Genomic DNA, 21,912 nt, shown 5'->3' with positions numbered 1-21,912 from the left:
CTTCCATATATGGAGACTCCGGATGGCCGGAACGCTCACGAAAAACATCCGGACGAGAAATGTTGGGAGCCGCCCGCCGCCGCGAGTCGCGATCGCAGACTCACTCACTCAGCAGCAGCAGCAGCGGCCTCTTCCGCCCTATATAGCCCTCCCACCTCTCTCCCCGCCTTCTCCACGTCCCACTCCCCCATCTCACGTCCTCCATCCCCGACCATGTCTTCCGTTCTTGCTTCTGCCGATCCCTGTATGTTCTCTCCCTCAAAATCATTCCAACCTACTCCGCTCACGCACACTCTCTCTAGCGTCCCAAATCGACATAAGTCCATACGGCTACGTCCCAACAAAGTGGATTTGTATCCTCTTCATCGTTCTTTTCTCCATCTCCGCCCGTACGTCCTTTCGTCCGAAATGCCCGACATGCCCGCTCACCCCTCCCTAGTCATTCACCTTGGCCAAGCTTTCCACTCCCGCCTCTGGTGGCTTCTTCCAACCATCGTCCTCGCAGGAATCATTGAAATCATTGGCTGGAGTGGACGATTATGGTCCAGCATCAACCCAGGCGACCTTGACCCCTTCCTCATGCAGTACGCACCCCCATCCCCATATCATCCTCTCCATCCACCCCGCTCACACGTCCTGTCACCAAAGGATCACAACCACAATCATCGCCCCCACCCCCCTCATTGCCGCCAATTTCGTTATTCTTGGTGAGATCATCAAACGCCTTGGACAGCAATACAGTCGCCTCAGCGCCATCTACTGTACGTTCCGCGCCTTCTCTTCCTTCACAATCAGCTCATACCCTCCCCAAGATACTATCATTTTCTGCTCCTGCGATATCATCGCACTCGTCATCCAAGCCGTCGGTGGCGCCAAGGCCTCAATCGCCGTTCAGACCGATAACGGCGACCCTGAAGTCGTACGTCCATTGGCTCCCACCATTCTTCCCAGTCCACTCACCCTCCCAATCATTCTCAGGGTGGACACATCATGCTTGCCGGTATCGTCTTCCAGCTCGGTAAGCACACCCCCTCTCACACTATAGCCCCTGACTTACCCGCTCGGACTATAGTCGCCGTCATCGTCTATCTTTCCCTTGCCACTGAATTCCTTGTCCGCTACCGCAAGGATAGGCCCGTCCGACGTTCCACCGCCGCTCCCCCAAAGAGCTTCGCAGTCGACCGTGGCGTCAAGCTCATGATCGTAGGCCTTGCGCTTGACGGTGTCTTCATTCTCATCCGGTCTATCTACCGTACCATCGAACTCGCCGACGGCTGGACTGGCCGTATCATCAACACCCAGGTCTACTTTAGTGAGTCTACTCCGCTCCCTCATTTATCCAGCAGCACTAACCACCTCCGCCTTTAAGACGTTCTCGATGGCGCCGCCATCGTATGTGCCATGTTCACTCTCAACTTCTTCCACCCCGGTTTCCTCCTCGGCAAGGCTCACGTCTGGAGTTCCCGCTCGAAGACACCCAGCGAGGCCGACTCTGAGATCAAGGAGAAGACGACGACTCCGCCCGGGGTAAGCGAGGTCTGAAACGCGACGCACGACCCCGCTCGGTAATCTGTCGAGCCACGTTTCCTTGTTTTCTACTCTTCATACTGTCGTCGTTGGAAGACTCCAACATTCGCGTCGCCTGCGAACCACGATCCCAGCATCTGGTGATCCGAGCATGGGTTCGCCCTTGACGACTCATTGCGTCATTCCTCGGCCGATTGGACTCTGCTCTCGCGCTGCTTGGTTGTGATCCTGGCTATCTTTATGACATTCTCTTCCTGCATCTCTCACCTAAGTACATCGCTATCACCTCACGCACAAACACTCTACCAACCTGCTCCTATACACACATCCCCTCGGGTTAGATTGCAGGATAGAATTGACTGGACTAACCTACACTACTCTAGTAGTACTAGCCCTACTCCTACGATTGCTCTCAATACCGTGCTTCCCCACACTCGACGAATGTATGTATCCTATATTCCGTCCATAATCCGGTTGAGTCACGGCTCTTACTTGTCTTCCGTAGAACGTCATCACTACCCTGTCATACATACCCTGTCTTGTCCGCAATTTTCGGACCTATCATCGGCGCCCACTGCACGCGTACCCGCGTTCATCAACGCGCACGCGTCGATCGGCTTCCAACCTACGTCAGAGCGCGCGATACTCCCGAATTCTCCCATAATTGAACTCGAGGCCGCGGCCGAGATCACCAGGTGCCCAGGACGAACTAGAAGCTTCCCTGTGCCCCTGTTGGAAATCCCCTCTCAAAGAATCCCGACACCCGCGAGGACCTACAGCATGATCGTCTTGTGCGCACTCCACCTTTTCAGATGCAAGCGATGTACAACATCTCAGTGCATACCCGTGACTCGACAGCAGATGATAGCAACAAATACATATCTAATGATACAACAGCAGAGTCTACCAAGTGTCCGGTCTGCGCAACACCATGTCAGCTCAACCCAAATGCGGCAGCTGAAAGCAAGACGCACCCAAAGTGTTCGCCCTCTGGCAAAACGCGCAGCGGCGTCCCGTGCCAGTCCGCAGTATATTTAAACACATTGTTTCCCCACCACTGCTGGATGGTGTTGTGGCCGATCATGCCATTCTGCGGATATTGCAGTCTACGTCGGGGTTTCAGATGAGCACGTTAGGCATAACGAAACGGGGATCCACCACACTTACATGAAGTACACAAGAACGGTCGCTACAGCTGTGCCGGCATCGAGCGCGGCAGATAGAACATCTGCAGCATAGCGTGAGGATATGTAGACGTAGCAGACATGAAGGTCCGCACAATTGTACTTGGCCCAGAACGGGAAATGTCGTCGTCGGATGACGTATTGCGAGAGGAAGCCAATAATCGCCCACGGGACATAGTTGACGGCACTCGCCGGCGGGATGAGCCCGATACCGGTGAACATAAGGCTTGCTTCTACTTCAGCCAACGTCGAATAGATAATGCATTTGGCACTCACGGGAAGCTGTGCGTCGCGAACATTAGTGAATGGTACTTGGAGGGACGAGAGGAGCGGACTCACTTGACATAGTTTAACCATGAACTCGGATATCTTTTCGTAAACAGCCATACGATTAAAGGGCACGCGGCCCCAATAATGAAGAAAAATATCAGAGCTGCGGGCCGGATCAGTTGTCGTCGTCAAACGCAGAGGTAGGATGTGATGTTGAACATACGACTGTCCAGCACGTCAGTATCTCAACCGCCAATGGAAAAGGCATGGTGACTCACTAGTACAGCTGGCCTTTCGAGAACTGGAGTGTGGGCCCGACGACACCAAACTGCGGATCCGAAGCGTCAGAACGGCGACGACAACGAAGATTATGGGTGCGGAGGCTTTTGCAGATCTCAACGCCTTGCGATGCCTGTGCACTTACGATGATAGAAGCGGTTGCGAACACCTGCCGAGCGCGAGAACCAGGAACACGGTCAGTGCTGCGGACGGTGCATAGATGTTGCGCTGTTCTCACCTCTGTATTTGGACAAGTGAAGCCGGACCTGATGGATACCGCGTCAGGTATGGCGGGAGAGAAGCAAGATAGGGTAGGCTCGCTTACATGTCTTTCTGGAGCTGCGTGCAGATATTTCTGCGAGATGTTAGTGCTGCTCTGAACTCCCGCCTGAGAAAACACTCACGGGATGTTGGAGAACATCCTACAACACATGAGGTGTGAGACGTCGCTCATACCCCCAACAAGGTCATATGCAACTTACCAGTTCTCGACACCCAGCTGCACTGTGCCGGCAATAATAGTAGCGACGATCTTCTCGGAGGCCGTTGAGCATCTATTAGGTGTATCCTCGGAGCGGAGAAACGCACCTGACACCAGAACATCGGTCGTGGTGGAATCTTCATATAGTGCCCGAGCTTGAAGTCCGACGTGAAGATCATCGCTACATGACGGTCAACTCCACTCCGTCTCGCGAACAAAGAAAGCATACCTTGCGACATAGTGATGTAGCCCCATGTCTGACGAGCTGCTGTCAGAAGCCGGAAGAAAGCACAGTATTCATGCCACATGCCTTGAACATCATCATCGCAATCGGTCGGCCCGGAAGCATGTAGCCGACAATGAGTTCTGTGATGACGCTGTCCAAAGCTCAGCCTCCCGCAAACCCGATTGTGACTTATTAGCACTTACTTCAACCCGACCTGCCTGTTGGTGATAGCCTGGATCATTCCGATGGGCACAAGGTAGACCTGTACATCGCGTCAGCCAATCGGCGGACACGGGCCATAACAGAACTCACGCATGCAATCAGCAGCGCAACGACAAGGGCCCATATGGTCATCTGCGTCGGAAACAGCTCTATGCACAGGCACGCGAAGACGAAGGTGACCACTGCGGCGAGGTCAGTGTGTGAACGCCGCGGACGATCGTGATGTCATGATGACCTACCCAGGATCCCAGCGTACCACCACTCCGGCACTACAACCCAAGCAATCGCTGTCAGTATACGTACTCACCGGGCGAGCAATGTTCAAGGAAGAGTGAACGCACCTTGTGGATACTGCGACATGAGCCGAGCATGGATATCCGGCTGCTCGCCGAGCGAGCGGTGCAGGTGTACGCTGATGGGTTTGCGGAAGTACAAGATAGCATGGACGATGGTTGCTGTGATGGACGCGAAACCCAGGCCGTACGAAATTGCGAACGTTGACCTATGAACGGCATGAGCTTCGATCGAAGACACTTCGACGATGACACAGGTATACGCACGAGAGGAACAGTGGACTGTATTCCTTGTACGCCTGCAGGTTGAACGTGGAATCGGGGTTCAATATTCGCGTGAGGTTGTAGGGCTTTCCTGGAGTACGAAGGTTCAGTTCAAGCTGAGCAGCACAAGTCTCACATAAGACTGACCAGTATTGTCGAACGGCCCGAGCGCGGATATGCTATCACGAGGAAAAGTGAGTTGGAACGCTAGCAAGGCCCACGTGAAAGGAAAGTTCAGCACTTACGGCATATACTGTGCGTACCACACGTTCGTAAACTTTATGCGGTGCGAAGATCGACAGTAAGCATGGAATGTTCACAGCGGAAGACCACAACCGCGGGTGCTACTCACATAGATGAGAGGCGCGAGGAACCCTGCATATTCAACGAAGGCGAGACGAACATGGTCAATAACCCGTCGATCGGTAAGTGGAAGACGGTGGGCGAGTACTCACAGTAAAACATGAGAAAGCCGACGATAACATTTGCTTCAGCCCACCCTGTAGTCGTGTGAGCGTGTCAGAGGTGGCAGACGAGCGACAGGCGCGGGTGGGAATATGCGTACATGGCGTTGATAACGGGCTGCCGATGAACGCAATCTGGTTCCAGTCAAAGGACAGCAGGGAGAATCCCATGCCACTGTGATACCTGTCGGGTATGTTAACGTCGCACGTTCCCCATGAGCCTGTGCGACCGAACCTACCCAAACAACGCATTCACTTTCTACACAACACAACATATTGAGCATCTCGTTCAGCCACCCAAAGCGCAGATGCGAAAAGTAGAGTGCAACTCACCACATTGTGCGGTGCAATCCAGCAAGCCTAGAAAGGCGCAAACAACACGCTGTGTGAGTACATCATAACGCCAAGTGCGAGATTGGCTCGCGATAAGCAGGCAGGCGCCAGGACACGCACCCATGTGAAGACGCTGCAATAAAGTTCAACCAGAAATTAGCGGTCAGAATGTTCTCTGCACTGCATTGTGCACATGTGGAGGACGATAGGACCGTCTCTGAGACGTGACAACGGACGTACCTCAAGGCCTGGAAGAGATAGCCTGGCACGACATCTATCGTACGTTCGGATCATAGTCAGTCGCTATCACGCCAAGGATGCGGTGAACAGACGGAAAGATGACGACACTTACACCATGTAGCAGTAATAACGAATGCGTAGGCGAAGAACCGTTCGCGGGTAAGTCCTTTATGGTTTCCGATACCTGCATAGCTTTGCGAATGGAGTGTGTTGAAGAGCGCACATACGACCAGAGTGTTCGGCCATACTGTGAGCGACGATCAGCGGGTCGTTCACCCAAGTCAGCGAGAGAAGATGAACACTGTGACTTACTCATGGAGGCGGGCGCAACGAGCTGATGACAGAGACGGGAGCAACGTTGGTGAGCACGGCGAATTCGGAGCACACGCTGAAGATAACAGAGTCGTACCAGCCTGCGTGCCAGACCTCCCACTGAGAAACCAATGAGCTGTGTGCGTCGTCAGGCCATGTACGGTGATGAGTCCGATATCACCGCCTACCTGTGTCGACATGACTAGCATCCATTGGTCTAATGCGGGTTAATGATCCAATCGGGGGAAAAGGAGTCCGGAACTGCTCACATGCAAAGTTGAAATTCTGGTCATACCAGACGCGCTGAACAGCAATTATTTCCGTCTGCGGAGAAACCGAAGTCAAGATGTGCACTATGGTCACAAGCCCAAAGAGGGGGCAGGGAAGACATACCGCATATGCCGCTTGCGCACCAACGCCCGCCATGATGGTGATGAGCACCTACATAAGAGATAGGTGTTACTATGCTGCCGGTACTTGGCAGAAGCTTCCTCACATGTTCCTTGATGGTGAAAACGCCGGGATTGAGCGATACGCCGAGGATACGAACGCTGGGCATCCAGCGAGCCCACGCGCGGCCCATTGGGAAGCTAATGAGCTGCGCGACGATCTGTGATATGATATCATAGAAGTTAGGTTTGGTCCAGTGCGCAGTCAGCGATTGACTTCGGGTCGAGGAACGTGGGGACGGAGCGGATGACGCACGGAACGAGCGTTGGGATGGGACGAGAAAAGGCAGAGAGCGAACGTACCCCGGTGACCATAATAGAGGGATATCTAAAGTAGTAGAATTCGTTGATGCCGGGTAGGAGGATAGCCCAGAGGATACCAAGGGTCCACGCTCGGATGGTAGAGACAGGCATGGATGGGTCATCATAATTGGCGACGGCGGAGCGGACCTCTGGGTATGGAGAGTCGTCCTCTAGCGGATCGCAAGTGGAGCACGGGTTAGGTTGAGGGCGCCTGTGGTTAAAGGATGGTATGGAAGCGAACGTACCGAGCCAGGTGATTTCGGTGTCATAGTTGGGATCGAAGAAGTCTGGGGCGGGACTCTGGCGGGAAGCAAGAGACTCTGCGTCAACGAAGCGTGGCGAGCCTGGAAGGGGAGTATATGGTGAACCATGCACTGCATATTTTGGAGAAGGCATGCAAGGCGTACGGATAGATTTTTCTCGCTCGTAGACAGAGAAATGGGACGACACTATTGAAGAGGTCTCGGGTCGGTGGTCCTCTTCCACCGCTGCGGACATTTCATGCCAAGCGTCGAAGGTGAATTGGGAGGAGCAGGTGCGACTTGGACGACCCAATCAAGTAAGAAGAGATACCGGACGAGTGGAGCGGACGAGACAGAGACAGACAGAGAGCGCGCTGGGAAGAGGACAGAGGACGGTAGGTAGCGGGAACAAGACGAGGGGGACGAGACGATAGGACAGAGACCAGGGAAGCGGGGAGAAGAAGCGGGGGTCAGCAGGACCGGGAGCAGAGGGAGCGGGCGGGAGCTCTGTGGGAAGACGTTGTCGTGCGACGGAAGGGGGGGAGAGGGAATGCGGCAGAGTGGTAGAGGAGGGAGTTGGGAGTTGGGAGTCGGACTCGAAGGGAGAAGTGGCCGGCATGGCGGGGCAAGAGAACGCGGACGGGCCTCTCGATCGCGTCTGCACACGACCACGTGCAGGAGGAGATAAGCCGGGTGCGTTGCCGGGTGGGCTGCCAATGCTGTCTGAGTGCGTTCGCTGGGCAGCGTGTGCTCCTTCCTGGCTCCTTCGGTCCTCAAGTTCTCAAGCCTTGCCTTCGCCTCGCTGCCTTCTCGGGGTTCCCCTCTGTCCTGTCCATCTCCGCTGTCAGTCTCCCCAAGTCCGCAACGCTTGTCGGGACATGAGCAACTCCGTCGTCGTGGCACAATGAACGGAGCAAGATGGAGGTGAGATGCTCGTGCCACTCCGGTGACAGAACAACGGTATCCGATCGCGTCAGTCGGCTCTCCCCAGGCGGTGTGATTTTCTGAGCCCCCAGGCACACACGCTGCTTCTTCCGCAGCCATCTCTTCTCGCCCCGCATCCACCCGCACATCCCCGTCCATACGCCCTGACCGCCGCACAATCGTCTGCAACTTCGATGCACGCGTCATAGCATAATGATAAGCATAGCTCACTGGCGTGGTGGCCAGCCTCGCATGAACGCGTCTTGAATGTGGACGTAGACGTGCGGATTAAACCAACCCCCGAGTTGCCTTTTGCGCAAAATTCAGTCAAGTCGACAACACAACATGCACATATGTACACAGTACTGCGCATCAGCTTCATGAACCATCAGCGAAGACGTCGGCGGCGCCGGCCACGATCAACATACAGTTCTGACTTGTGTACATATGGAGTTGGCCACGAGCGCATCCTGACTTCCCCGCATGCATGACTTTGACTTACTCTCGAGCGTATCGAACTCCCAACGACTGCACAACACTCGACATTCCTAGCGGGGGCAGACACGAGTGACCCAAACCTAATCCTCTATGACGATGACTTCCCCTGGGTCTGTCCGTCCTGCACTCCCATTCGCTCCCGATCCTGCGCCTCCACCTCCTCTCCGTTTCCTCGTCGGCCGCTCAGCCGGTTCGTCCACCGAAAGGTCGATATCAGCCGGGCCTACTTCTCTCTTCCGCTTTGAGCGTGTGCTCGCAGATGTCGCGACCGCTCTCCTCGTCCGTGCCTGCTGCTCGTCATCAGAGTCATCGATTGTGATTGTTTCCGCCACCATCGGTGTCGCCGTCCGAAACGCTCGCGTTGGCGCAGAGGGACGAGACGGAAGGGGCGGGAAGGCAGCCGAGGACGGAGGTGCAGGACTGACAATAGCCTTGCCCTTGCCCTTGTCATTCGCTGCCTTTGGACGCGCGTAGAGTTCTGTCCAGCGCCTGGCTTCTCGGTCATGCTGTGCGCGATTGCGTACATACTCTGTCGCAATTTGCGGAACTAAAGCAGTCAATGTCAGTCAAAGGCTCTATTTGGAGACATCGGTTCAAGACGTGCCTAGAGGGTCCTCTATGAACACACAAACAGCCCAAGTCAATGCACGAATGTACAAAAAGGGTAATGTGAACATACTTGGATTAGGATCGGTCAACAATGAGGACAAGGAGAGGATGACTTTGAAGAGGGAGAGGGCGGGGGACCAGTTGTGCTTGAGGATATCAATGCATATGCCACCACGATCATTGATATTCATGTGGTATATACTTCGGCGCAGAGTTGAGAGTTATGTCCTGCGTAACGGAACTACAGCCCATCTACTCACCGAGTGCGGAATGTGACCCTCGGAGCGGAGAACCTGCGGAAATCTCGGGTAAGCACACGACCGCGCCGAGTGTAACCACCTACTGACGGGTAGTCATGGGCGAGCACGATCTCGGCATGAAAGACGCCACCCTCGTAGACACTGCCCTCCGGACCGGGTATGGTAGCGTTCCAGCGGAAGAGGTCGTCGTCGGAAGGGGAGAGCTTGATGTCGCCGAGGTCCTCCTTCTTGAGGTCGGCGATTTCGCGGTGTATGCGCTTGAGGGTCGTCTATAGCACAGAGGTCAGAGTTGGGCACGCTCGTGTAAGGGATAGGACGGACAGAGGTGACTGAGGTGGGTGGCATGGCTAGGTCGGAGGAGGTGAGCAAGGCGCGTTGGTGGCGGGAGACGAACCCTTCCAGGCGGCCAAGTGCCCCGAACCGCACGGATTAAAGAGACGCCGTCGGCTTATGTAACCAGGGCCCAGTTCGCGCTGGTCTCGCGCACGTTGGATGACTCTTGTTTCTCTCTCTCTCTGCTACCACTCACTCGACTCTGGCCATGTTCTTCTTCTAAGTCTCCGCGCGCCCTAGTCTCGTCTGAACACCGTCCGGAATCCTGAATTCCTCCAGCTCGCGCCTCTCTATCCAGACCACCCACGATGATAACTCGAATATCGGCCTAAGCTTACACGCCTTCGTCCCAGAAACAACCGTAAAGTAACACATTCACCTTCACGCTCGCACCCGCATCCTCTGCAACCATGTTCGGAGAGCTCGAGTCAGAGAGCCCCCGCGTCCCCAGCCCGTGGGATCCTTTCCTCCCCTCTCCGCCCAACGGCAGCAGCGCCTCGCCCCAGTCTGCTCCCCTTCACAATGGCATCCCCAAACTAGTTCCTGAGGTCGAGGAGGTACGCAACGCACGCCCATCTTCCTCCCCGCCCCCTGCTCATCAAGCTCACCCGCACAGGGCAATATCGAGTACAAGCTCAAGCTTACCAGCATCTCCAACGCCCGCTTTGCCCGCCTCGTCACCCAGCTCAAGTGGCGTCTCCTTGAGGGCGGCGGCCAGGCTTATTACGAGCTTGGCGTCGCCGACTCTGGTGCCCTCATTGGTCTCTCGCGCGCCGACCTCGAGGAGTCCCTCGAAACCCTCGAGATGATGGCCGGAGAGATTGGCGCGTCCGTCATCGTCGTGAAGGAGATTGAGGTTCCACCCACCATTGCCGCGCTCGCCGACAAGGAGTCCGGTTACACCGACCCCGAAACGGGCGAGTGGACCCGCAAGATGCGTCGCCGCCCCCAGCTCACCCCCGGGCTGTCTTCAGACGGCGACACCGGAGAGTATTGCTCTACCTCCGCGACGTCCACCACGGAACTTGACACTGACTTTGACTTCTCTGCTGCCGAGCTCACCGACTTTGACGACTTCCCCTCCTCTATCTCCAGCGCAGCTCGCACCCCAGGTATAGTCACCCCTGCCTCCACTGCGACATCCACCGCCACCACTGCGACATCCACCGCCACCACCATCGCTCACCGCCATATCCGCACTAACCCTTCACGGCCCACCGCGCAGTCCTCGCCATTCATAGCACCCATCGACGACGACCTTGCGCTCTTCTCCATGGAACCCGAACCCGCCTTTCGTGACGACGAGGGGGGCATACTCCCCACCTCCGGTGTCATCGCGGACGACGAGCTCGATGTCCCCAGCTACAACCTGGGGCTTGACCTCGGGCTCGACCCCCGGCGTTCGTCCTTTGCCGGACTGGAGATTGCGGCCGTCTACAAGCCCCGTCCAATGCGACACCGCACGCGCCCAGGCGCGGCCCCTCTGGGCCCTACTCCTGGCAGGCACGGAAAGCGCCTGAACAAGAACAAGGAGAAGAAGGTGCACCCGTGGCACCAGCAGGGCCAAGGCAGGAAGGGCGGCCAGGGCGGGCCTCCGCAGATCAGCAAGGAGGAGAAGGCCCTGCAGAGGCGTCTCGCGAGAGACAAGAAGAGGGAGGATAAGCGTAACGCACTCATCGCGCTTGCGCAGGGTGAGCAACAGGCCCCTGCTGATATTGCCGACCCGGCAGCTCCCCCCGCCTCCGCAGTGTCCACCGAGGAGGCCACCCTCCCGGCTGCTCCTCCAGTGGACGTGCACTCCGACCTGGCGACAATAGAGCAGGCGTCCGCGCTCCTGGCAGAAGTGGACTCGGAGGCGGACGAACTCGTGCATGGAATGGATGGGCTGCACGCCGCGGTGGACGACTCCCCCGAGGTGTCCCCAGTCCTGCAGGCACGGGACCTCGCCAACATGAACATTACCGCGACCAGTGTGAGCGAGCTTGAGCGGGAGCCGCGGCTCATCGTCGAGGCGCTCGTAGTGCGCAAGATGTCGATTGAGGAAGCAACGCTGGACTTCAGCCGCCTTGCGCTGATTTGAGGTCATTCATGGCGCGGTCCAAATGTATGGCAGATCTTTCTGTGTTCCTAACTTCTTTTCGCTTTCCTATCCTTGTGTCCGTCAAACCATTCAGGCGTTAGTGTACGAGAACGCTGCCGTTGTCTGCAAGGACTCCCGGACCTATAAATGCGTTTAGAACGTTGTGTTGATTTTCTTTCCAAAGTCAATGATCATCCAAATTGGTCTCGCATAAGCGCCTGGCGGCTTGATCGGCCCCGTGGGCCGTCGTGCTAGCGTACGTCGAGTATAATCGGTAAGTCACTGCCATCATTCACCATGTCCGTGAAACCCATAGATCCTCGTAAAGCGATCCCGAAATGGGTTCTCGAATACTCAGAACTCCAACGTAGAGGTATCTCCCTCGAGATAGTGTTGAAACCAGTCAGTAGTAGCTAGTATCCAGACTTCACAGTCACTAGTCGCTTACCATTGTCTTCATCTTTAGCCATACGTCTGGCGAACACCTCTCGGTCCTTATCATGGCCACCCTCATACAGCCAAGGTTGTCAAAAGCTCAAGCCGGGAGGCTGACATCTACGAGAATCTGCGAAGTCATGCGGGTGCTCCAGCCAACCACACGCTACCGTGTGACGTACTCCGTTCGGCAACTGAGCCTTCACTGCTCGTTATGCCATGCGTCAAGGAATTCCTGACGCTGTGGTTCGAGAGTTGGACGCTCATCCAGCTCCTTGACATCTTCCGTCAACTCTCGGAGGTAGTGTGTGTGTCATAGACATGCGTAGTATTGAGCCACTGACGCCGAACCATCCTGACTAGGGCCTGGAGTTCCTACACGCAAACCGCGTCGCACACCTAGTATGGATGAGCACGACATGTGTATGTCAGGATCACAAACATGCTCACGAAACGCTCTAGGACTTCCGCTGCGAGAATTTTGTCGTTGCGCAGGACTGACGTCGCATTCCACCCGCAACTCAAGGCGGGGAAAGTATACATCATCGACTTCAGCGAATCCCGACGGACTCGAATCCTCTCCCCGACGTCAATTATCTATCGAACTACCGCACTCACGCGACATACAGCATTTTGATCCGTACTCCTTCGATGTCTTCAGTGCTGGGATGGCACTCCAGCAGATCGCCGAAGTGAGTGTTTCCGTAGCTCATTAAAGAGACGAATCTCTTACGCATTGTAGTGGGCGTATGCGGAGCGGGAGCAACCTTGGATTGTCCGTCGCTACATCCAATGGCTCATTGGGAGCGAGCGAGGATGCACAGGTGTCTGCACTTGCCGGCCAACCGCTCAGAGGGCAGCCAAGTACTCTCAATCATCCAATGGGTAGTTCGCGGCTGCGACCGTTGCAAGGGGGCATTTTCTGATATAGGGCTTGTCGCACGCGGGGTGCAAAAGGCTGGTAACTGAACCTCGTTGCACTCATTACCAACGCTCGGGCTACAGACAAAACGAGACTCTTGAGCACGCGTTTGCTGCATCGATATAAAGACCACAAGCAGGTGAACGGTGAACGGAGCCACTATCTTTTAAGCTCCCGCATTGGCAATCGAGAGGCTCATTCTTTGCAGACGATGATTGTCACTGTGCCCATGGACCACATATAAACCTACAGGTGCGCCCGTCCGTACCCACTTCGCCACGCTCACCTTCCCTTCCAGTCAACACTGATGTCGCCCGCGTTACGTGAAGACACTCAGGCTGTTGACCCGAAGCAGTCACAAGAGCCACCAGATTTCGAATCGCTTCGCGATGGCAATCACAGTGGGGCCATCGTGGGCCCACGATCATGGACATTCCAACAACGAACGTATACCACTTCCGAGGTCCAATGCAGCCCGCTCAAACCGGGATCAGTGGATCTGTCGCTCTCCGCCCTGGCACAGGCCGTCTACATACCTCGCGGCACACCGCCCTCCTCCTCATCGTACTGCGACTCCTCCGAGTGCGTTTCCTGTGGACGGCATTTCTCATCGTGCAACGATGACGTGTTGAACCTGGAACACGCACCTCTTGCTCAAGAACTTGTCTCTTACTATAAGCACGGAAACGTGGCGTTCTTGAGGCTCCTAGATAAGGATATGCGCACGCGACTTCTTCTGACTGAGGCAGCTGAAGCAGCTGAAGCCGCGGACTGCGCGAAGGATGACCAAGCCATCTGGAAGGCTGTTCAGGAATTGTACGTGCCTTTCTTTCCTGTTTTGTGACGAGCCTGGTGAGGCAGAACGCTTCCGCTGACTTGAACCGTGTGCAGCTCCGAGCGAATGGAATCACTCGGGAAACCGTTCGACGACTCTGCCGCGAGCGCTTCTAGCGCAACGCCTGACGAGTGAGTCCTCAGGCCTCCGGACTTGACCCATAGTATCATGCCGCAATACATCACGATTGACTGGTATTCGATGTAGGTCATCGGAGTCAGACCCCAACGAGACCGAAGACGAAGACTGGGAATGCCTGCCCAGATACGAGCCTGTGCTCCCGGCGGTCCCCTGGACCTCCCCCGCCACTGCCAGAGCGGCATCGTCGACGCACAACATGCAACTGCGGGACCGCCCGACGATGTCGAGCAATGCCAGCGCTGCTCGGAGTTCGACTGCCCGCAAGCGTGTGGTGCGAGGCCGTACCATTGTAGTCAGCAACAAGCCTCCAGAGAATCCGCACGGACGAGCTCTGCTTTGGAGACGTGGGTAGCTGGATGGTTGGCTTAGCAAGAAGGATCCGATGCTGCCGTCCCAGTGCAAGGAGGAGGCGGTAGAGGCACCGTCAGTTCGTTTCACTTTCCTTTCTCACTACCTTGCCATCGAGTAGCGAGCTTATCACCTACCGTACACCCATCTCATTATACGTTGCCATCTCAAGTGTATGTATTCAGGTTGTTGTATGTCTATGAGAAGCCCTCCACCGCTTGCGTCGTGCGAGCGCGCACCCACCGAACACGATCAACGTTATGTGCATTGTACGGCTGCGTCCCGCCATTAGCCACGACAGATACATCCGCTCGCGTATATAATAGGTGGAGCAACACCAGTCGGTAGGGTAACTTTCGTTATCGTGACAGTCGTCAGTCGTAACGTAAACGGGTAACGGCACCGGCAACAGGCCGCCTCGTCCTCTAAACCCATGGCCCCTGGGAGCACTGAGAACCCGTGAGCAGATCACTCGATGGGGCTGAACAGCGATGTTAGCGCAGCGCACGGTGATCAATAGAAGGGAGGACACGTACACAATCTCGTGGTCGGGGTGGACGTGAATCGAGGCGTGGCTGGGGACGCCAAGGATGCGCGGATACGCGTTCAGGTTCTTGTGAAGCGTAAGCTGGAAGAGCGACGCGCTGCCTTGGCTTTGTGGATGTCAGTCACCATAGTCTACTTGTAATCAGTCCCAAAGGTCACGTACCGAGAAGAAATAGTGGCAGACGCGAGGAAGTAGAGCCAGATGCGGTACCAGCGTTCACCGTATGTCTCAACGACCTTGTCCTTGTTGCTGATCCAGTTCTTGTACCAGCGCCAGAGGGTGGCCGAGTAGTGGACGCCGAGGACGTCGATGTTCTTGACCTCAAAGCCAGCGGCCTCGACTTGGTTGACAACCCAGCCGAGGGAGCAGGAAGCATCGGCACCGGGGAAGACATACTTGTTCATGAATAGGCCCCAGATGAGGTCCTCGTACTGCCATGAGGGACGGATGCCGGCGACCTGGAAGACGAAGATACCGTCGTCCTCGAGGAGGTCGTAGACCTGGCGAAGGAAGGCACCGTAGCGGCGGATACCGACGTGCTCAGCCATCTCGAGGGCGACGATCTTGGTGTAGGCAGCGCGGCCACCAGGGATGTCACGGTAGTCGAGGCAGAGGATGCGAGCGCGAGAGGGGTCGCCGCCGTTGTCGAGGATGCGCTTGTTGCCGAACTTGGTCTGGTTCTTGGCGAGGGTGATACCGGTGACCTCGCAGCCGTAGTTCTTGTGGGCGAAGGCAGAGAGGGTGCCCCAGCCGCAGCCAATGTCGAGGAGACGATCTTCGGGCTTGAGGTTGAGCTAGGATAGATGTGAGGGAGAAGTGACAAGGGAGATTGGAGAGAGAACGGACCTTCTCGCAAACGACGGTGAGCTTGTTGTCCTGGAGCTCCTCGAGGGTCTCCTCACGGGTGAGGTCAGTGACGATACCGGTGGTGTAGATCATACGGGGACCAAGGAACCTGGAGAACGGGCGTCAAAAAGGGATGGGGGCAAGGAGGTGATGAAAGAGGAGCGCACCACTCGTAGAAGTCATCACCTCCTGGTGAGGGGAAAAGAGGATGAGAGACACGAAAAGACGCGTAGAAACACGTTACTTACGGTCGTAGTGGTCACGGACCTGCTCCTCATCCTGGCCCTTGGAGTGCCAGAGGACATCGGGGATAAGCTGAGTGAGGACGTGCTTGAAGAGCTCGGGAGTGAAGACCATCTTTGCCCAGTCGTGACGGGCCTCGAGAATGTCGAGCATGTCGCCTGAGGAGGGGACGAGAGGATATGATTGGTATGACACGTGTAGAAAGAGGTGGGAGGAGACTGACCGTTGACCTCAATCTTGTCGTCAAAGTAGGCGTCGTAGAAGACCTGCATGGGAATCTTCTCCTTGCCAAAGTACTTTGCCTTGAGCTCGGGGTCCTTGATGGTGATGTACTCCTCGATGTTGCGGCCGGGGAGCTGGACCTTCTGGTTCTTGCGGGGGCCGTACATGCTCATGACGGTCCAGTAGGCGATGGTGATGGGGAGGCCGAGGAGGAGGACGAGGAAGAGGTATGTCTTGAGGCCGCCATGGGAGACTACGGGGAGGGAACGCTTTACGAACCAGGGGACGCCGAGGACGAGGGCGGCGAGCTGGTAGTTGGAGAAGTAGCCGTTGCCCTCTGCGAGGCCGATGAGGGGCGCATTTTTTATGGCGGGGGTGTTCGTGACGGTGACGGTGTAGGAGGCCATGGCTGGCGACACGGCCGTCTTGCGGGGACTGAGGACGGGCTGGGTGTCGTGGCACGAAGCTGGCAGCCATCAGCCGATCCGCCCTCTCAAAAGGCACTCCCCCTGGCGTCTATCCGCCTCCGCCCTGCTTGGCCCTGTTTGGCCCAGCGCACCCTTAGCGCCCACTCTGGCCCCGGAAGCGCCCTCCACGTTCGCTGCGTGTTCGCGTGTCCTCAGCCTCCTCGTCCTCGTCCTCGTCCTCGCTCGCCCTCGCTTCCCGCAGCCATGTCGTACTACACAAACAACGCAAGCCCGCCCCCGCTGCAGCACCCCGTCCCCACTCACCCCGCCTACATCCCCGAGCCCCCCTCTACCCCCATGTCTCCCCAGGGCTACCAGCGGTACACCAGCTCTCCCTCCGCTCCTGGCGCACCAAACTATGCCCAGCCAATGCCCAACCCCTCCCTCCAGGGCCACATGTCCCAGCCATACCCCCCAGGCGGCGCGTACGCCCCTCCGCCACACCAACCTCATCCTCAGCCACAAATGGGTCCCGGAGCTCCCGTAGACTTCAGCGCATGGGGTTTCGACAATGCCACCGCCGCCTTCGGTATGCAGCTAGGTCAGAGCGCAGTAGCAGCCGGCCAGGAGTATGTCCAGAAAAACGTACGTCTCGCTGCCACCTCTCGCCCGTACACACTCACCACAATGTCTTTCATTCATCCAGCTCGGAGGCTTCATACCCATCACCATGCTCAAGCACCATTTCAACGTCTCAAATTCCTACGTCATCAAGAAGCTTCGTCTTCTCCTCTTCCCATGGAGACACAAACCATGGTCTCGTCGCGTCCTCCGTCTCGAGAACGGCCAGTCTGAATGGTCTCCCCCCCGCGAGGACATCAATTCCCCCGACCTCTACATCCCTCGTAAGTCTCTTGCTTCCTTCGCGTGCATATCACCTCTCGGCATACGTGTTTGTTTCCTCACACGTGTTTTCCGCAGTCATGGCCTTCGTCACCTATATCCTCCTTGCTGCGCTCTATTCCGGACTCAACTCCCGCTTCCACCCCGAGATTCTCGGAGTCACCGCATCAAAAGCGCTCGCTGTCGTCCTCCTCGACTTCTTCTTTGTCAAGTCTGGCTGCTACTTCCTCAACATCCCCGTGAGTCACCTTGCGTATCCGTGAACCCTTGTCATCGGGAGCGCTGAATGTCCGCGCACAGGGCGGTCTGTCAAGCCAAGTCCTCGACCTCCTCGCCTACGATGGATACAAATTCGTCGGGTATGTCTCGTGCTCCCACTGCTCTCTTAAATAGGCTACTAATCCAAATCATCTTACAGCGTCATCATCACACTAGTTGCAGGCCTGCTCGGCTTCGGCCGCACGCTCTACCTGCTCACTTTCGTCTACACCTTCCTTTCCACCGCTTTCTTCCTCGTGCGTCCCGTCCCTCCATCAATCTCCTTTGGCTCTGTGCCTGTACTCATTATCCATTCGTGCACACAGCTCCGATCACTACGGTCAATGGTGCTCCCCGACGCCTCGGCGACAGCGGCGGCCGTGAACCCTTCACAGCGCTCGCGCCGCATAACCTTCCTCTTCCTCGTAGCCGTCAGCCAGATCCTTTACATGGGCGTGCTCGTGCGGGTATGATGCGCCGCGTGGACGACAGCATGTGCTAGTACCTTGTGTAGGAGTCGGACATTGGACCAGGAATGGATGAATGCTCCGCATTCGGTCTGATTATCAAAGGGTTCGTGCCGTGCGTTCAGAGTTGCTAACTCGGAAATTCTTGAGTCGCTACCGCCCTGCGAAGGTCACCGGCATTACGACCAAGGTATGCGACCGGTCGTCTTCCCACTTGCGGGAGTACGGCAGTCTGACCTGCTCCCGTTCGGCGTCGATCACATCCGAACCGCTGCCGGAGAAGTATGTTCCTCCATACGTGAGAGCTGCCAGCGTCCGAACCTACCGCTCATAACACGCGCAACGGCTTCTCGTCACGAAATGCCGTGATCCTGACGGGTTCAGCGCATGTCTCAGTCTCGTTGCCATCACAGGGCTGGAACCCTGGCGGTGAGTTTGGGCTCCCAAGTCCTCGTCTCTGTTCGATATACGATTCCGCTGTCGTACGATGCGTCCTTGCTGTATTACTCGGATGCAACGTGCATCAAGCTAGAAGTGTGTTCGCGGGAGCCGCCATGACAGCCGCTAAGTATGGGGATGCGAGGGGCAGTGCCCGCTTGCACATTCTCGTCGAGTGCGATAAACTCGCAACGGGCCTGGGGAGACCCGATCGCCACGCATAGCTGACGAGAGTTTACTACATATGATTCGGCCCCCGCGAGGATTGAGACAGAGTAAAAGAGCGTAAGGAAAGAAACTGAGGGCTGAGGGACCAGCAGAACATAAAAACTGTTCGGCAAACACTGACACGCGCGACATGACAATTGCTACGCAGGAGGTTTACGCGCGGAGAAGACACTCCGGACTGAGAGGAATATGCTCTCGACCAACGTCAAGCCACGGAATGCCCACTGCAGTACGACAAGGACCTGACGTGCTCTCCGGGCGGTCGGCCGACAGCGACAGACACCCGTGCATCCCCGTTCATTCCCAATCAGCCACTGTGCACAGCGCTGCAGGAGCCAGGGAGTTGGCCGCTGCTTGTAGACAAACTGTGAGATGGGCTTAGTTGGTGGTCACACCTGGAAGCGTGTTACAGAACGAACGTACCCTCAATGTGTTCTCAAGGACAATGCCGAGGCAGTAGACATCGAACGAATAAGGGTCGAGACGTTCCATCTCGAGAGGTTTGGGTATAATGGACTGTGGCAGGTCTATTGCCGGCTGTCGTCCTGGTTCGAGGTGCAACAATCGTGACTCGCTGAAATCGACGATGTAGACCTTGCCGAGTTCAAGTTCCTCATGGTATCTGACATCCTTGGGCTGCGAGATCAGGAGGTTATCCAAACGTAGATCCTGGAAGACCATGTGAGCATTATCACTAAAACGCAATAAGTGCGTCCGATTCCTCACGAGGTGTACGATGCGACGATCATGTAGAAACTCCAAACCCTAGCCCGAGAATGTTATGATCAGTGAGCTTGGGAACGAGATGGGTGCGGTGTCCCTCCGCTATCTGGCGAAAGCGGTCTGCAACTTGATCAGTCGTCCAATGCGGGAAGAATTGCAGGGAGTATTGTCCAACACAGGGCATGAGAAGGAGAGGAGGCCGAGAGTCGGTGTAGATCACTTCGCAGGGCACAGTGTGGTTGGGAGAGGCACGATCACATTGCTGGAGTAGCTCGTATATTGCGACTTCCTGACTGGACTCCTTGACAATCTTAACAACATACGGAGGCACGTCAGGCGGTTCGAAAGGACTACGCCAGGCCACGCTCTAGGAAACAATTCATCAGCATGCATAGGGAAATAATTGGAAGGCGTTGTCGAACTTGCCGGTTTAAACGCGATCTCAAGTTCCCCCGGGACTTGAGTACAGGATGTTCGTCGACCCAATCAGGAACCGCCAGTGGCGAGTTCTTGGGCGGCTTCATCGTGAAGAAAGGGAGTCGACGGCACCGAGATACATGTCAATGGTCAGAAGACTCGGACTGATTGTTGAACGTTGAGTTTGAACAGGAAACAACTGCCAGAGGAGCAACGAGCAGTCACTGTCGTCCGTTTCCCACGGGCTCCGGATTGACTTATTGTTCAGCTGATAGCAAGGAAAAGTTACAGACTTACTACAGCTACTAGCAAAATAGCCAGGGCAGTGAACTCGGAACTTGGAGGGGGGCCTGGGCATAATAATAGCATGGTCCAGCCTATGACGCGAGTACTATATGGACAAGAGTGGAAAGAAACAAGCACGACACGACAACCGCCAAGCGGATGGTATATAGGACATAACACTGAGCCTACGCAGGAGGCTTGCGCGGGGAGAAGACGTCCCGGATTGAGCGCAAGACGTTCTCCAGCGTAGTCGTGCCACGGATTATCCACCGCAGGACCACAAAGATCTGGCGTGCTCTCCGCGCGGTCGGTCGACAACGACAGACACCCGTGCATCCTCGCTCGGTTCCGATAAGCCATTGCGTATACCGCTGAAGCATCCAAGGTCGGGGCTGCTTTCTGTAGACTCGCTGCATGATATCGTCAACATGTGTCCGTGATCGCACGAGACTCGCGAGTCACGGAGAACAAACGTACCGACAGGGTATGATTAAGAACGCTACCGAGGCAGTAGACATCGAAGGAGTAGGGATCGAAACGTTGCATATTGAGGGGTTTCGGCAAGATTGATTGTGGCAAATCAATCGGTCGTTGCTGTCCCGGCCCGAGGCTCAGCTGGTGCGACTCGCTGAAGTCTATGATGTAGATCTTGTCGATTTCGAGCTCTTTGTGACACTTTACGTCCCAAGCTTCCGCGAATAGGAGATTGTCGGGGCGCAGGTCCTGTTATGTAGTTTGTGAGCCTCGGGCCAATAGTCCACACGATTCTTACCGCCCTTACCAGATGTACAAGGTGGTGATCGTGTAGGAATTCCAGGCCCTGTTTCGAAGAATCTGTATCAGTGCCTTGGGCACGTTATGAGCAAGAACGTACCTCCACAATTTGCAAAAGGGAATCCAGAACCTGACCCATGGTCCAGTCAGGGAAAAACTGAGTCCTAAATGGCGCTGCACAAGGCATTACAAGGATAGCGGGGTGAGAGCTAGAGCGAATCACATCGCAAGGCAGGGTGTGGTTGGGAGAAGCACGATCATTCTGCCGGAGTTGATCGTATATGTCGGCTTCCTCGCTGGTTTCCTTGACAATTTTGACGGTATATGGCACTACACCGTCCTGTCCTTGGGCACCGCTCCATACTACGTCCTGAGGTGCAATAGGTGAGCTTCAAGCCAGTGACGGGGAGGCGGGAAGTGATGATCGAACCGGTTTCAAGGTCATCGCAAGCGATATGCCTCTAGCTTTTGACTCTGGACATTCACGAACCCATTCGGGGATCTCGAGGAGAGAGTCGAACGATCCACTCTCCATGGTGGTTGGGACTGAGGCAGACTTGGATGTTTATTGTTTATAGCGGTGACGGTGGGCGCCAGAGTGCGGAGCTCGCGGATGTTGAAGTTGAGGAGGAGAGGGCTTCACTGAAGCTTCAGGTGTGAGGACACGATCAAGATCTCAG

At 56.0% G+C, this 21,912-nt stretch overlaps 10 protein-coding genes across 10 annotated transcripts; 5 read left to right on the top strand and 5 right to left on the bottom strand.

Moving 5' to 3' along the window:
* Positions 1 to 213: 213 nt before the first annotated feature.
* Positions 214 to 1,542, top strand: L226DRAFT_567549 (RTA1-domain-containing protein; the record flags this gene model as incomplete). Its single annotated transcript, XM_067684041.1, has 8 exons — positions 214 to 244; positions 303 to 389; positions 440 to 584; positions 649 to 761; positions 813 to 919; positions 979 to 1,018; positions 1,073 to 1,312; positions 1,370 to 1,542. 8 exons carry the CDS (start codon positions 214 to 216, stop codon positions 1,540 to 1,542), a joined length of 936 nt encoding a protein of 311 aa, XP_067540008.1.
* Positions 1,543 to 2,461: 919 nt separating this feature from the next.
* Positions 2,462 to 7,345, bottom strand: L226DRAFT_455755 (small oligopeptide transporter; the record flags this gene model as incomplete). The annotated part of the gene is made up of 36 exons (XM_067675256.1): positions 2,462 to 2,633; positions 2,695 to 2,755; positions 2,807 to 2,937; positions 3,260 to 3,309; positions 3,406 to 3,429; positions 3,499 to 3,526; positions 3,586 to 3,615; positions 3,665 to 3,682; positions 3,743 to 3,792; positions 3,849 to 3,922; positions 3,971 to 4,006; positions 4,048 to 4,118; positions 4,171 to 4,229; positions 4,280 to 4,371; positions 4,429 to 4,458; positions 4,531 to 4,691; positions 4,750 to 4,837; positions 4,894 to 4,925; positions 4,992 to 5,023; positions 5,099 to 5,121; positions 5,202 to 5,246; positions 5,312 to 5,394; positions 5,450 to 5,469; positions 5,544 to 5,570; positions 5,664 to 5,676; positions 5,784 to 5,817; positions 5,896 to 6,030; positions 6,096 to 6,117; positions 6,193 to 6,231; positions 6,284 to 6,312; positions 6,365 to 6,419; positions 6,489 to 6,536; positions 6,592 to 6,705; positions 6,848 to 7,017; positions 7,093 to 7,191; positions 7,255 to 7,345. 36 exons carry the CDS (start codon positions 7,343 to 7,345, stop codon positions 2,462 to 2,464), a joined length of 2,286 nt encoding a protein of 761 aa, XP_067540007.1.
* A 1,148-nt stretch (positions 7,346 to 8,493) lies between these two features.
* L226DRAFT_250126 (UBC-like protein) lies at positions 8,494 to 9,772 on the bottom strand. Its single transcript, XM_067673261.1, has 5 exons — positions 9,702 to 9,772; positions 9,468 to 9,649; positions 9,381 to 9,413; positions 9,116 to 9,321; positions 8,494 to 9,058 (listed from the first exon to the last, which is right to left on the bottom strand). Exons 1-5 carry the CDS (start codon positions 9,723 to 9,725, stop codon positions 8,592 to 8,594), a joined length of 912 nt encoding a protein of 303 aa, XP_067540006.1. The 5' UTR covers positions 9,726 to 9,772; the 3' UTR covers positions 8,494 to 8,591.
* Positions 9,773 to 9,897: 125 nt separating this feature from the next.
* Positions 9,898 to 12,005, top strand: L226DRAFT_480320 (uncharacterized protein). Its single transcript, XM_067676876.1, has 2 exons — positions 9,898 to 10,270; positions 10,330 to 12,005. Exons 1-2 carry the CDS (start codon positions 10,124 to 10,126, stop codon positions 11,791 to 11,793), a joined length of 1,611 nt encoding a protein of 536 aa, XP_067540005.1. The 5' UTR covers positions 9,898 to 10,123; the 3' UTR covers positions 11,794 to 12,005.
* An 85-nt stretch (positions 12,006 to 12,090) lies between these two features.
* Positions 12,091 to 13,117, top strand: L226DRAFT_558004 (uncharacterized protein; the record flags this gene model as incomplete). The annotated part of the gene is made up of 5 exons (XM_067683213.1): positions 12,091 to 12,195; positions 12,260 to 12,532; positions 12,592 to 12,651; positions 12,858 to 12,920; positions 12,971 to 13,117. 5 exons carry the CDS (start codon positions 12,091 to 12,093, stop codon positions 13,115 to 13,117), a joined length of 648 nt encoding a protein of 215 aa, XP_067540004.1.
* A 340-nt stretch (positions 13,118 to 13,457) lies between these two features.
* Positions 13,458 to 14,478, top strand: L226DRAFT_520354 (uncharacterized protein; the record flags this gene model as incomplete). The annotated part of the gene is made up of 3 exons (XM_067678631.1): positions 13,458 to 13,966; positions 14,042 to 14,116; positions 14,193 to 14,478. The coding sequence occupies 3 exons, from the start codon at positions 13,458 to 13,460 to the stop codon at positions 14,476 to 14,478; spliced, it is 870 nt and encodes a 289-aa protein (XP_067540003.1).
* Positions 14,479 to 14,628: 150 nt separating this feature from the next.
* L226DRAFT_550852 (sphingolipid C9-methyltransferase) lies at positions 14,629 to 16,739 on the bottom strand (the record flags this gene model as incomplete). The annotated part of the gene is made up of 7 exons (XM_067682781.1): positions 14,629 to 14,955; positions 15,011 to 15,127; positions 15,184 to 15,815; positions 15,868 to 15,976; positions 16,035 to 16,056; positions 16,116 to 16,268; positions 16,334 to 16,739. 7 exons carry the CDS (start codon positions 16,737 to 16,739, stop codon positions 14,943 to 14,945), a joined length of 1,452 nt encoding a protein of 483 aa, XP_067540002.1. The 3' UTR covers positions 14,629 to 14,942.
* A 213-nt stretch (positions 16,740 to 16,952) lies between these two features.
* On the top strand, positions 16,953 to 18,485 carry L226DRAFT_609884 (YIF1-domain-containing protein). Its single transcript, XM_067686099.1, has 6 exons — positions 16,953 to 17,384; positions 17,446 to 17,644; positions 17,721 to 17,881; positions 17,943 to 18,001; positions 18,061 to 18,157; positions 18,227 to 18,485. Exons 1-6 carry the CDS (start codon positions 17,004 to 17,006, stop codon positions 18,371 to 18,373), a joined length of 1,044 nt encoding a protein of 347 aa, XP_067540001.1. The 5' UTR covers positions 16,953 to 17,003; the 3' UTR covers positions 18,374 to 18,485.
* Positions 18,486 to 19,160: 675 nt separating this feature from the next.
* Positions 19,161 to 20,206, bottom strand: L226DRAFT_531238 (uncharacterized protein; the record flags this gene model as incomplete). Its single annotated transcript, XM_067680041.1, has 6 exons — positions 19,161 to 19,405; positions 19,464 to 19,702; positions 19,739 to 19,744; positions 19,766 to 19,798; positions 19,854 to 20,123; positions 20,183 to 20,206. Coding segments are annotated over 6 exons (804 nt in total), but the record flags the coding sequence as incomplete, so codon positions are not given.
* Positions 20,207 to 20,465: 259 nt separating this feature from the next.
* Positions 20,466 to 21,861, bottom strand: L226DRAFT_250026 (uncharacterized protein). Its single transcript, XM_067673260.1, has 5 exons — positions 21,663 to 21,861; positions 21,333 to 21,602; positions 21,240 to 21,278; positions 20,936 to 21,181; positions 20,466 to 20,868 (listed from the first exon to the last, which is right to left on the bottom strand). Exons 1-5 carry the CDS (start codon positions 21,765 to 21,767, stop codon positions 20,644 to 20,646), a joined length of 885 nt encoding a protein of 294 aa, XP_067539999.1. The 5' UTR covers positions 21,768 to 21,861; the 3' UTR covers positions 20,466 to 20,643.
* Between the last annotated feature and the right edge of the window lie 51 nt (positions 21,862 to 21,912).

This window comes from Lentinus tigrinus (genome assembly GCF_003813185.1).
Source record: "Lentinus tigrinus ALCF2SS1-7 unplaced genomic scaffold L226scaffold_4, whole genome shotgun sequence".
Classification (NCBI taxonomy): domain Eukaryota; kingdom Fungi; phylum Basidiomycota; class Agaricomycetes; order Polyporales; family Polyporaceae; genus Lentinus; species Lentinus tigrinus.
Note: the sequence above shows the minus strand (reverse complement) of the source record. Positions and strands in the feature narration are given on the sequence as shown.